The following is a 14,073-nucleotide window of genomic DNA, read 5'->3' as shown; positions in this document are numbered from 1 at the left end:
TTAATTTTAATTTTTCTCATTCAATAACAATTATATGAATATTTATAGGCTGGCTTTATTTTGTTTTCTAGTTTAGAAATGCAAGTAGCAGAAACTTTATAAACCTACATAGCTGTTTGAAAGGTATAGAAATTCTCATTGAGGGAAATGGAGAACTATTTCCCAGTTAGAGGTTGACTTAATAGTTTTAATATGTACAATATAAAATTATATCAAATACAGACAAAAACTACAGAAAAGAAAATCAACAAATACCTTTCAATCATTTTGGAAATACTGGACTAAATTCCTATAATAAATCTTAAAAAGTATTTGAGAAACACATTTGAGACTGAACCCGCAGTTAATTTTGCATCTTCTAACACTCTGAGCCACCCATTCAAAATTTTTTCATGTGAAAATGAAACATCTTTCAGAAAATGGATGCAACAGAACCAAACAAGTAACTGTTATTTGCCCACATAACAAATTGTATTTTATCTAAGTAATCTGATTTAATGCAACACGAGTTCATGAAAAAAAATTCTTGTTGAAAAGTAATATTCTTTCCACAAGACCAAACAGATCCTATGATCTGTTGAAAACACCAAAAACTTAAAAAAAAATTCAAAAACCAAAAAATCCCTAGAAAAGATAATCTAGTTCATAGGAAGATTTTACATCAGAGTGTGCCCTACACATATGCTTTAAAGAACTCAGTCTAGAAGTCCGTTCAGTCATGAACGTGCAAACAGAGACATGGGGACACGTGCTCAAGTAGTCCTCATTCTTCCTTTCATATTCATTTCATCCAGGGTTCAGAGAGATGCTGGCTTTTTCACATATTTCCTCAGAGCAGGCTTTCATTATAATACTTTATGGTTTCATACCCTTTTAAATGTGCCCAGGGCATTTCCCAGTTACTTTCAGAAGCTCGTTGAGGGGAAGACAGTCCTCCCCAAATTGAGAGGTCCCAGCAAAGAAATTCTTCAAGGTCGTCCACACCCCTTATCCTCCACCCTTAAAGGCTCTGATTCCTGTATGAACCCCTGTCCAGAGGCCGTGAGCAACATGCTGAAACTGGCTGGGAATACATTCTATAACAGTGGTCCTCAACCTTTTTGGCACAAGGAATTGATTTCGTGGAAGACAGTTTTTCCACGGAGCAGGGGTTGGGGGAGATGGTTTCAGGATGATTCAAGGGCTTACATTTACTGTGAACTTTGAAGTGAAGTGAAGTGAACTCGCTCAGTCGTGTCCGACTATTTGCGACCCCGTGGACTGTAGCTGGCCAGGCTCCTCTGTCCATGGGATTCTCCAGGCAAGAATACTGGAGTGGGTTGCCATTTCCTTCTCCAGGGAATCTTCCCAACCCAGGGATCAAACCCTGGTCTCCCGCATGGCAGGCAGATGCCTTATCCTCTGAGCCACCAGGGAATTCCCTGTGAACTTTACTTCTAATCTAATGCTGACGCTAGTTTGACAGGAGGTACCGGTCCACAGTCTGGAGGTTGGGGACTCTTTTTCTAAGGGTCTAGACTGATGTGTTCTGCATTCTGACTTTCTCAGGAGCTGACCATATCATCTGAGTTATGCCATGTCTTCTAGAAAATGGGGGCAGATCTAAAACACTCCAAATATTTGTTGATTTTTTGGAGTGTGTGTGTGTGTTCAGTCGTGTCTGACTCTTTGCGACCCTGTACACTATAAACCACCAGGCCCCTCTGTCCATGGGATTCTCCAGGCAAGAATACTGGAGTGGGTTGCCATTTCCTCCTAAAGGGGATCTTTCCAACCTGAGGATTGAACTCTCCAACCCAGAGATTGGGGCTTCCCTTGTAGTTCAATCAGTAAAGAATCTGTCTACAATGCAGGAGACTCAGGTTCGACTCCTGGGTCGGGAAGATCCCCTGGAGGAGGAAACAGCAACCCACTCCAGTATTCTTGCCTGGAGAATCCCACAGACAGAGGAGCCTGGCGGGCTACAGTCCATGGAGGCGTAAGAGTCGGACACAACTTTGTGACTAAACCACCAAACAACCCAGGGATCGAGATGTCTCTGGCATCTCCTCTGTTGCAAGTGGATTTTTTACCACTAGCGCCACCTGGGAAGCCCTGGATGTTGCACAGAACTTTAAAAAGCAGGTTTGTTGCCCCAGACTAGTGACTGTGTGAGAAGTGTGGAGCAATTGGAGATGTTTACTGGGTCCTACCCTGTGCAGATGGTAGGGGGTGAGGAACTACTGGAATCTATAGCAAAAGGGGTCTTACATGGTACCTGTATTTTAGAGACCAAAAAGTCACGATCCTTGGGAGGGGGAGTAGTTTTGTTTTGTTGTTGTTTTTTTTTTTGGATTTCTTGATCTCGGTTTGGACAGTGTTTTGGCTGTGTTCCAATTTTGTTCTAATGTCAGAGGGTGAGTCAGGGTGATGGTATGGTTGAATTGTGTGGAGATGTTACCAATAGGATACCCCTGTGGGTGTCTGCCTTCAAAGCAGAGAGGTATGTTATAGCCTCTGTTAAATTGGTTATAACATGCCCAGGTTGTGGGATTGATAAGTTGCCAGGAATGAATTCTATACGTCCTTTTAAAATCTGGAGAAAGAAGGGTCCTACATAGTCGGGCCCAAAAGTTGTGGTTCTGGGGTCAAGCTGGGCAATTGCATAGGCTGAGACCCTGGGCCAAGCTTGTGTCTATATCAGAGAATATTACCCTAAAGCATTACCCAATAAGACAGACCTCTGACCCTGGAGGACCTACATACTGAGAAGCAAACTGGCAGTTCCTTGAGCTGTGTTACACTCAAGTTCTATTTCTTGGTCCTTTCAGGTGACTGGCCAGATTCAGAAGGAAAATTCTCAGATGTCTAAACTGTGTTCTCCTACAGTACAGGCTAAGGAACCATAATTTTACTGCTGCTTCTGATGATGAGATCATAGCCCCCCAAATTTGGGTGAGGACACAAAAATCTCTATAACATTTACCTTCCATCTCATTGTACATGTGAGGTTATAAAACTTACATCTGTCTTCAGCACAGAAAGTGAGTAATCTGACCCAATCTGACCCATTATTTAAAAAAAAAGACAATACATATGTCTGGAAAGTGTTTATAAGCATATGCAAATACAAGCATCAAGATTTTTTTTATTATATTTTCAGTTTATTTAATGTTGGTTTTAGTATGCCAAGATTTTAAAAGAACTCCAAGATTCGCTTGGCTGGGAATTTTCTCAGGTTAGTTTTGTTTTTCATCTCATGTTGTGCCTGAAGATGGAGACATACCCTTCATACAAGTCGACAGCGAAAGATCAGCATTGTGTCAGTTACTTTTTTTTTTTTATAGACTAACTCCTGGCTACTCGGATGTGGTGCTCAGACTGGCAACATCAGCACCACTTTGGAGCATCTTCAGAAACATAGTCTCAGGTCCCGCCCCTGATTTATGGCCCCCGAAGTGCAGGTTCACGAGATTCCCAGGTGATCTGAGTTCACACAAGAGGGCAAGAAGCACTGTAGAAACTCACCAGGCCACAGGTGCCACTGATTCTGGAATCAGGCAGGTTTTGTTTTCCAGATTGATGATCACCGGCTGCAGGAGAAGTTGGGCCCCCACCGTCACAACCGGCCTCGCTCTGCAGGGAGAAGATGCACGGCTTTAATCAGTCCCGCGAGCAGCAGGCAGAAGCCACTGCCAACATTCCCAGCCCCAGTGCCAAGAGTTCCCCTCACTGCGTGAACAGGTGGGCTCAGGATTCAACCAGCTACGTTCAGACACCTCTGGTTGCTCATGAATATTATGGAGCTGGGAGACCCTGGAGCAAAGCCGCATTCACGGACCTGCTCTGTCTATGGAGTGCTCACACTATTTTGGTGACATGGCTATGAAATACTTCCCTGGGATCTGCTAGTCTATCCACATTCACATCTGAATATGAAGAAATACATCCTCCTACAGTCACTTGTGTCACACCTGTAAGTACTTGAATTTTTATTTATTTGGAGGTGCCAGGTCTTAGTTGTGCCATGTGGGGTCTAGTTCCCTGACCAGGGATTGAACCTGGGTTCCGTGTGTTGGTGGTATGGAGTCTTAGCCACGGGACCACCAGGGAAGTCCCTGCATAGGGACTTTTAAATGTTTTTTGCTTTGTTATTTTTTTACTTTTTAAAAAAATTTATTTACTTTTAATTGAAGGATAATGGCTTTAAAATATTGCATTGGTTTCTGCCATACATCAACATGAATCAAGCCATAGGTATATACATGTCCCCTCCCTCTTGAACCTCCCTCCCACCTCCCACCCCATCCCACCCCCTCTAGGTTGTCACAGAGCATCAGTTTGAGCTCCCTGACTCATACAGCGAATTCCCTACGGCCTATTATACAGAGTGAAGTCAGTCAGATAAAAACAAGTATCGTATATAAACTCATGTATATGGACTCTAGAAAGACGGTACTGATGAACCTATTTGCAGGGGAGCAGTGGAGACGCATAGAGAATACACGTGTGGACACAGCGGGAAGGAGAAGGCGGGACACATGGAGAAAGTAATGTGCAAACATACACACCACATGTAAAATAGATGGCCAGTGGGGATTGTTAAATGTTGATTGGCAATGTTCTAGCCAAGCTTTGCAGATTGACCTAAACCCTTGAGGGTGGGTGGACTCATTCTGTGCTTCATACAGAGCAATGGTTCTCCAGTCCTGATTGCACAACAGAAGCAGCCAACAGCTTTAAAACAGAAACCAGACCCAGGCTCACCACAGAGCAATTGAATCAGAACCCCTGGGGGTCAAGGCCAGGCACCCGAATGTCAAATACACCCTCCAGGTGATTCTGTTGTGCAGCCGAGCTGGAGGAAAAGGACTAATACAGAATAAACTCAATTCTAACCACCTAGGTGAGGATAAACCAGACAAGAAAGTAAATCACTGGGAAAGGGAATGGGGCAAATTTTTAAAGCTTGGTGCCAAGACAGGAGAGCTGGGAGCCAGATGTCCAGATGACAATGTGAGATGATGCCATGCTGCTTAAGTTTTCCTCTGACAGGTGGTAGGGCTGGGCCATGGGGCAACGCGTTGTTTAGGGCACTGCTTTAAAGGATTTCATGATTACCATAATGGCGCCTAGTGGGAATTTTCCTAAACTCCTGTATACTATCTGTATGCTGTTAGGTGATTTTTATTTTCAATATTGTGTGAGCTCCAGGCCTTGGAAAAGCAGGTTAAACAGGATTAGACACACAAGACAGAGTGTGATGTAGGTCTGATCCCTGGGAATGAACAAGGAAAGAAAAGGCAACCTGGGAAAGAAGCTCCAGCTGGGGCACTCGGGGAGGAGGGTCTTAAGCCAAAGTTGCCTGTTTGTGGAGCTCCAGGTGGGCCTGTTTGTATCCCTATTGTGTCCAGTAATCGACTGGGAGCCGTTTATGGGAAACAGGGCCTTGTTGCAAATGTAGATTCAGAGCATAGTGGCTGGACCACGAGACAACTGCACTCCATCAGCTCCAAGTGCCTCTTGCCTGGAAAATCCCATGGACGGAGGAGCCTGGTAGGCTGCAGTCCATGAGGTTGCTAAGAGTTGGACACGACTTAGGACTTCACTTTCACTTTTCGCTTTCATGCATTGGAGAAGGAAATGGCAACCCACTCCAGTGTTCTTGCCTGGAGAATCCCAGGGACGGGGGAGCCTGGTGGGAGGCCATCTATTGGGTCGCACAGAGTCGGACACGACTGAGGCAACTTAGCAGCAGCAGCTCCAAGTGCTGCTGCTTCATGGCCACAAACACAGTCCCATTCCTTCCTGTACTTTGAGCATTTCAATCACCTGATTCTCTACTCCCTGAAATGGAGAGCGGCTGGTATACATCAACTCTCTGAGGATGTCTTAGTACTGATGGTGATAATCCTACCTCCTTAAGGAAACCAACTTTAGAATCCCTAGGGGAGTTGACCTAGGTTTGTGCTAGGTCACGTGCCCAGAACACCTGGATCAGCTCTCTGCCTTTTGATACCTTACCTGGTGTCTTACATTCCTGTAACACTTTTTTAAACATGAAAACAGAATCTCAATTTTTGATCACTGCCTACTGGTTACTTATTCTGTTTACTTTACATGCACAGTCTCAATCCTTTTAACAAAATAACTTTATAATGTAAGTATTATGCCCATTTGACATATGAAAAAAAAATCTGAGGCTCAGAAAGTTACAGAAACTTGCCCAAGAGTACAAATGGGTGAGTGTCTGGAATGGCCAGGTTTTTCTTTTTCTTTTTTTTTTAAGCAACACAAATTTATTGACACCAAGGGATCGGGAGAAGCATGTTTTATCTGAAAGCTCTAAGGAAGGATTCATTCAGGGGTCTCTCCTAGCTTCTGAAAGTTCTTCACTTGTGGCAGCCTAACTCCAATCTTCACATGGTCTTCTCCTTGTATGCATGTCTGTCTCTTCACAGTGCATTCTTTTTATAAGAACAACAGTCAAATTGGATTAGAGGTGCAATGGCTAGGTATTTTAAAATCCAGATCTGTCATATTTGAATTGTTCAATGCTTGTTTTTGGAGACTACCAATTCTTGGATAGTATTTCTATTCCCTAATTTAGTGTCCACACTTGATTACAGAGGCCAGGGTACATAATACCATTCCCCTGCCCCACCTTCCTTATGTATAAGCACATTTTAATTCATTTCCAAAGCAAAGAGAAGTATTTACATTGAGGGCCACCTAAAAAATGTGTCATTTTGTAAGTTCCACTAAGATCCATATCTTATTTAACATTATGCTAGTAGAGGCTGGAAGTTTGGTCATGAGATATGAGAACAAAAACAGAAAGGTTGAAAGAAAGGGAAAAATACTGAGGGGAAAATATTCCTCCAAACTTTAAAAAAAGCATCTCAATGTTCTCCAAAAGAAATAATTTAAGGCAAAACCAAAAACAAAGAGGAAATGCATCTGAAACAACTAGAAGAATGTGTCCATCAATGAAGAAATAAAGATACATATTCAACAGAATACTATTCAGCCACAAAAAGGGAAATCTTGCCTTTTGGGACAACACAGAAGGACCTTGAGAGTATTATGCTTAGTGAAAAATTCAGAAAAGGACAAATATCATATGATCTCACTTATATGTACAATCTAAAAACAAAAATCAAAATCATAAGATGAACATATAGATACAGGGAACAGATTGGTGGTTGCCAGAGATGGCAGTGAGAGGGGGTGATGGAAATGGGTGAAAGTGGTCAAAAGTACAAACGTCTAGTTATAAGTAAGTCATGGGGATTTACTATTTATAAGATAAGTCATACAGCATGGTGCTTATAGTTAATAATACTGTGTTATTGTTATATATAAAGTATATTGAAAAGTTGCTAAGAGGGTAGATCTTACAAGTTCTTATCACAGGCCAAAAAAAGTTGTAACTATGTGGTGATAGATGTAATTAATAAGACTTATCATGGTAATCATTTTGCAATATATACAAATATTGAATGTCATACACCTGAAGTTGCTGCTAAGTCACTTCAGTTGTGTCCGACTCTGTGTGACCCCATAGACGGCAGCCCACCAGGCTCTGCTGTCCGTGAGATTTTCCAGGCAAGAACACTGGAGTGGGATGCCATTTCCTTCTCCAATGCATGAAAGTGAAAAGTGAAAGTGAAGTCGCTCAGTCGTGTCCGACTCTTAGTGACCCCATGGACTGCAGCCCACCAGGCTCCTCTGTCCATGGGGTTTTCCAGGCAAGAGTACTGGAGTGGGGTGCCATTGCCTTCTCCAACACCTGAAGTTAATATATTATAATAAAAAAAACAAATTTGCAGACCATCAACCACATACCTGTAAACTGCTACTTTTCCTGTTCCAAATGCACCCACAATTAAATCTAAAAAAAAACACAGAAGCACAAATTTTATAGAATTGATCAAAACTCATAATTAATTATAAATAGCACAGAGAGCAACCTGATATGCCGATTGCAGAATGAGAGTCATACAAACAAGAACAGCAAATCACGGCTTTCCTAAGGCATTTTGGAAAGGATATAGGAACTTCACTGTAACTCAATATGACACATAAATCCATAGATCTCCAACCCTACTGGACTCAGGAAGGCCAGCCTTCTAGAAATGCTTCAGATATTCGTCATAATGCCATATCCTCCAGACCCAAGGCACACACCTTAAATCATAAGGGAAGAAGTGCCTATGTCTCTATTTCTGATTTGTAAATAAGATCATAGTGGTGACCTGAATGGGAAGCAAGTCCAAAAGGGAAGGGATATACGTATATGTATGTCTGATTCATTTTGCAGAAACTAACGTAAGAGTGTAAAGCAACTATACTCCAATGAAAAACTAATTTAAAAAGGAAAAAGGACTTCCCTGGTGGTGCAGGGGCTAAGACTGCACTCCTGAAGCACGTGGCCTGGGTTCAATCTCTGGTCTGGGAACTAGATCCCACATGCTGCAACTAAATAAAGAAATAGAAAAAAAGGGAGAGGGAAGCATACGCTAAGTGCCTACTATGTACCAGGCTCATCACACACACTGTTTTATCATCCCCCTATCAGCAACAATCCTATAAGGCAAGTGTTTTACCGGTGAAGTAGAGCAGTTTGGCTGCCATCTTACCTCAGCCTTTCGCTCTTACAAATACGTGGGTGGCGAGTATGGTTTTGGCAGAGTGACTGGTAGTGTATGAAATAACTGACATATTATATTATAACAGTCTCTCCTTATTAATGGTTTTGCTTCTTTGGTTTCAGTTACCTGTGGTCAACCACAGTCTGAAAATATTAAGTGGAGAATTCCAGAAATAAACAACGCATCATCAAACGTTTAAATTGCACGCTGTTCTGAGCAGCGTGATGAAATCTCACGCCATCCCGCCTGGGATGTGAATGACCTCTTGGTCCAGCATGTCCTATCTGTGGTCGCTTAGTAGCCAACTTGGCATCTCAGTGCTTCTTCAAGTGACACTTATTTTACTTAATAATGGCACTAAACTGCGAGAGGAGTGGTGCTAGGGACTTCCTTGGTGTTCCAGTGGTTAATACTCCACGCTTCCAATGCAGGGGGTATGGGTTCGATCCCTGGTCAGGGGAACTAAGATCCTGCATGCTGCAGGGCATGATCAAAAAAAATTAAAAAGGAGTGATGCTAGCAATTAAAATGTGCTAAAGAGAAGCCCTAAGTGATTCCTTTAAGTGAAAAGGTGAACATTCTCCACTTAGTAAGAAACAAAATCCTACGCTAAAGCTGCTAAGATCTATAGTAAGAAAAAATCTTATATATGTGAAACTGTGAAGAAGAAAAAAAACTCATGCTAGTTTTGTGGTCCTACCACAAGCTGCAAAAGTTAAAACCACAGTAGGTGAGAAGTAATTAGCTAAGACTGAAAAGACACTGAATTTGTACAATAAGATGTTTTGAGTGAGAGACCAGATTCACATAACTTTTATTATAGTATATAGTTATAATTGTTCTACTGTATTCTTAGTTATTGTTGTTAATCTCTGTTCATAATTAATAAATTCATCTTTATGTACAGGGAAAAAACATAGTATCTAGAGGGTTCAGTATTCTCCGAGGTTTCAGGCATCCACTGAGAGTCCTGGAACATATGCCTCCATGGATAAGCAGGGAAACTATAATAATATTAAATAACAACAACAATGCTAATAATCAATAACACATATCGAACACTTATTCTAGGCCAGGAATCCTTTTAATGAATTTACTTTACGTGATTCCTAGCAAGTTAAGTCTTTATTATTAGCACAATTTTGCAGAAGAGGAATTTGCTTTTTGTTTTCATTTATTTTGTTGCAGTAGAGTTGCTTTACCATGTCATGTCCGTTTCTGCTGTACAACAAAGTAAATCAGCAATATGTATACATATATCCCCTCTTTTTGGATTCCCTTCCCATTTAAATCAGCACAGAGTATTGAGTAGAATGCCACGTGCTATACAGTAGGTTCTTGCTGCTGCTGCTGCTAAGTCACTTCAGTCGTGTCCGACTCTGTGCGACCCCATAGACGGCGGCCCACCAGGCTCCCCCATCTCTGGGATTCTCCAGGCAAGAACACTGGAGTGGGTTGCCATTTCCTTCTCCAATGCATGAAAGGGAAAAGTGAAAGTGAAGTCACTCAGTCGTGTCTGACTCTTCGCGACCCTATGGTCTGCAGCCTACCAGGCTCCTCCGTCCATGGGATTTTCCAGGCAAGAGTACTGGAGTGGGGTGCCATTGCCTTCTCCAACAGTAGGTTCTTACTAGTGTTCTATTTTACACATAGAGTATATACATATCAATCCCAATCTTCCAATCCACTCCTCCCTGCTACATTCCCCCCTTGGTATCCATACGTTTGTTCTCTACATCTACTAGTGTTCTATTTTATACATAGAGTATATACATATCAATCCCAATCTTCCAATCCACTCTTCCCCCCTACCTTCCCCCCTTGGTATCCATACATTTGTTCTCTACATCTATGTTTTGGCAGAAGAGGAATTTGAGGCTTAGGGAGGAGGCTCACATATAAATTCACTGATGAGTCGTAAAGAGTCAGACTGAGATAATTTCACTTTTACACACATACAGAAGAGGTGAAGCTGGGTTACAGCAGGACTGGGCAACAGAGACGTCTTAAACTCTTTGAGGAGTAATGTTCACAACAATCTCAGTGATTGGCTAATACATAGTCAGAACTCTCCATTTTTCTTAATCTCATGTATGATGCTTATTTTTTCTCAGGAGGTGCAACCAAGCACAAATGAAAATGATCATGGCTATATCTGCAAAGTAAAATTTAGATGCAGAGATGGGAAAATTTGACTTGGCAGAATTAACAGCCACAGAAGAAAACTTACAATAGCTGGATCCATAATTGGTTAATTCCAGTAGAACTGAGGTGAAAATGAAAAGAAAAAAAGACGGGGAAACTTTTTTGGCCATGCCATATGGAAAACCAATCAAGGAATTAAATTGGTTTAATGGAGTTTGTACAGGAAAATGATTTGTAGCCACATGCCCTTGGCACTCACCTTTCCAGACAAAGGAACTGGTCAGACTGCAAGCAACTATGACTCTTCTCTAGGGGCTTCTCTTGGCTGGGCCAGGGCATTACCCTCAGCCCGTGATGGATGGGGACTGGATGGATAGCTAGGTCCATGAGCTAGCAAGGCTTCTTTCTTAGGGCGACTCTAAGACATGTGCTTCCTGTCTCCAGAATTCCCCAGTGAGATAAAGCCCTAGTTGCTCACCCAGTCAGCCTCGTGATAATAATCTTTCCTTTTCACATCTTTCTTCCCTACTTCCTTAGCAATGATTTCTGGGGGTTATTCCTCAAATAAACTACTTCTTTTCTAATATTTAGTGTCTTCTCTTAAAGAACCCAACCAAAGACAATAATTCTTGTGAAACATGTTTTTTTTTTTTTTTTTAATAGACTCATATCTTCAGGATTAGAATCAGTCAAAATATCTCTGGTTACATGGAAGAAATGTAAGTGTCCATCAACAGATGAATGGGTAAAGAAGATGGATACACACAACACACACACACAGGACTATTAGTCGGTCATTAAAAAAATGAAATATTGCCATTTGCAGCAACATGGATGGACCTAGAGATGATTATACAGAGTGAAGTCAGAGAAAGAGAAATATTACGTGATCTTACTGATATCTAAAAAATTATACAAATGAATTTATATACAAAACAAGTAGGCTTACAGACATAGAAAAGAAACATCAAAGGGGAAAGGAAAGGGGGAGGAATAAGTAGTGTGGGATTAACAGATACACATCATTATACATAAAATAGATAAACAAGAATATACTGTATAGCACAGGGAACCATATAAACATTTTTGAATGAACTATAAAGGAAAATAATCAGAACATATATATATATATATATATCTCCACATAACTGAGTCACTTGGCTGTATAGCTGAAACTAACACAATATTGTGAATCAACTATACTTCAGTTTAAAAAGTTGAAAGTTTATTGTTATATAGACACAGCATCAGATTCAGATGAGAGACTCAGGACTGGACTCCAAAGATCCATGTTTTAAAAGATGTGCATGCTAATGTTTAATTGGAGAAGGAAATAGCAACCCACTCAAGTATTCTAGCCTGGAGAATGCTATGGACAGAGAAACTGGCGGGCTGTTGTCCGTGGGATTTCAAATGGTTGGACAAGATTGAGTGACTAAATAACAACCATGTTCAACAAGTCAAATGAAAGTCATCTAGTAGGGGTCCCCAACCTCCAGGACCTAATGCCTGATGATCTGAGGTGGAGCTGATATAATAATAATAGAAATAAAGTATACAGTAAATATAAGGCCCCGAAACCATCCCCAAGTCATCCCTGCCCCAACTCCTGGTATGTGGAAAAAGTTTCTTCCACGAAACCAGTCCCTGGTGCCAGAAAGGTTGGGGACTACTGCAGGGAGCTCCGTCTGTGAGATTAAGGAAGACAGTAAGTCAAGGGCTACCACCTGAGTACCTATGACTCATGGAATAAAACTCTTTTCCAAGGGTTCAAATCTATGAAGTCAGAAAGCAAAGTTTCTAAGTCTACCAGTTTTGAAAACATATCAGAATTTCACCGTTTTCAATGATTTTCACATTTTTTTCTGTTGACATTTGTTTCTCCCTGCACAACAGTGCATTTTCGCTATGTCAGAGGAAAAAGAGCTACTGATTTGAAGAAACACAGACTCTGTTCTTCCTGTGTAATCTGAACTCCAGTATTTAGACAAGTGTAGTACAGGTGGCACTTGGTCTGATCTGCGTCTATTGACACAACACCAGACAGGAAAGTTCCATTACGAAAACTGATTCCAAGGGATCATGCGCTTTGTTTTTGTTTCCAAATAAGGTGAAATGTTTATATCTTGAGATTGGACACTTTATAAATAACAGACAAATTGTAAGAATTTACTCTTTGGAAATGACCAAGAAAATAGACTATAAGCTCTTCCAGGGCAGGGATCTTTCTTTGGGTTTGCATATCACAAAGATTTTATGGAATGGTAGGGGCTGAAATGAAGAAAGAAAGAATCTTTGCATCCACAGCACCAGGCATCGTGTCAGAAACAGGGCAGGGACTTTATCCTCCTATGAAATGGGAGGAAAAGTAATCATGAGATAATATACTAAAAAAGAGAGAGATGAAGGAAATGGAACAATTATTAAGACAGGCTAATGTCAACTATAATTCTGCTGAATTTTTGCATGTGCCCTTGAAAGTGTTGGGAGACACTCACACACACACACACACGCACGCACACACACTTCAGAGCTTGCATCATGATCAGATTGTCACTATAGAGGAGAAGCTGAGAGTCACACTCCTGACCATCAGGGGCAGGAGCGCTTTTTCTTTGGGAACTTTGATTCCTAGGCCTCAGGGTGGGAATTTTCCTACTCGGGAAAACTCAAGTAACTGGCAAAACAGGCCATGATTTTTTTTTTTTTTTCATGAGAACGTGGCCACAGTTATTCAGAGACTGAGAAAACAGTTATCTACCACTAAAGTATGCTTGTCTTCTGAGACACCACCTTGGTATTGTGCCTGCTGGAAAAGGCCAGAAGCATCTGTGCTCAGGGTCTTTATCAGATTTCTCTAGGGGAGAAGAACAGATCTGCTCATTTGTGTTTCTAACTAATCTGTCTTTCCAAAATATGTGACTTGTTTCGATAAGTATTATGTGATTTCCAAATATACATATGCTATTATAGATATGTTCCAAATATATATACACACCTATGTTTGTGTATATGGATGTATCTATATATGTATATACACACTTGTTTATATATGTGTGCATATATATATATATAGACACCCAGTTTAAACAATTTTTTTGCACAATTCTGTCATGCTTAGGAATTTCTTCCTTCCCTTCAGGACTTTTACTGTTTTTTTTTTAATTTTTATTTATTGGTGTACAGTTGATTTAGTGCTGTGTTAGTTTCAGAGGTACAGCAGTGATTCAATTATACATACACCTATTCATTCTTTTTTTAGATTTTTTTCTCATCTAAGTTATCACAAAATATT

At 41.0% G+C, this 14,073-nt stretch overlaps 1 protein-coding gene across 1 annotated transcript in view; it reads right to left on the bottom strand.

Moving 5' to 3' along the window:
• Positions 1–14,073, bottom strand: part of ITGA8 (integrin subunit alpha 8) — a 188,970-nt gene that overhangs the window by 92,345 nt on the left and 82,552 nt on the right. Inside the window, exons 14-15 of the mRNA XM_005910374.3 lie at positions 7,828–7,873; positions 3,508–3,615 (exon numbers count right to left, since the gene is read on the bottom strand). Of these exons, the coding sequence (XP_005910436.2) occupies positions 3,508–3,615; positions 7,828–7,873 (154 nt within the window). The remainder of the gene's footprint in view (positions 1–3,507; positions 3,616–7,827; positions 7,874–14,073) is intronic.

The sequence above is a fragment of the Bos mutus genome, chromosome 13 (assembly GCF_027580195.1).
Source record: "Bos mutus isolate GX-2022 chromosome 13, NWIPB_WYAK_1.1, whole genome shotgun sequence".
In the NCBI taxonomy this organism is placed as follows: domain Eukaryota; kingdom Metazoa; phylum Chordata; class Mammalia; order Artiodactyla; family Bovidae; genus Bos; species Bos mutus.
This window is presented reverse-complemented; position numbering and strand designations above follow the sequence as displayed.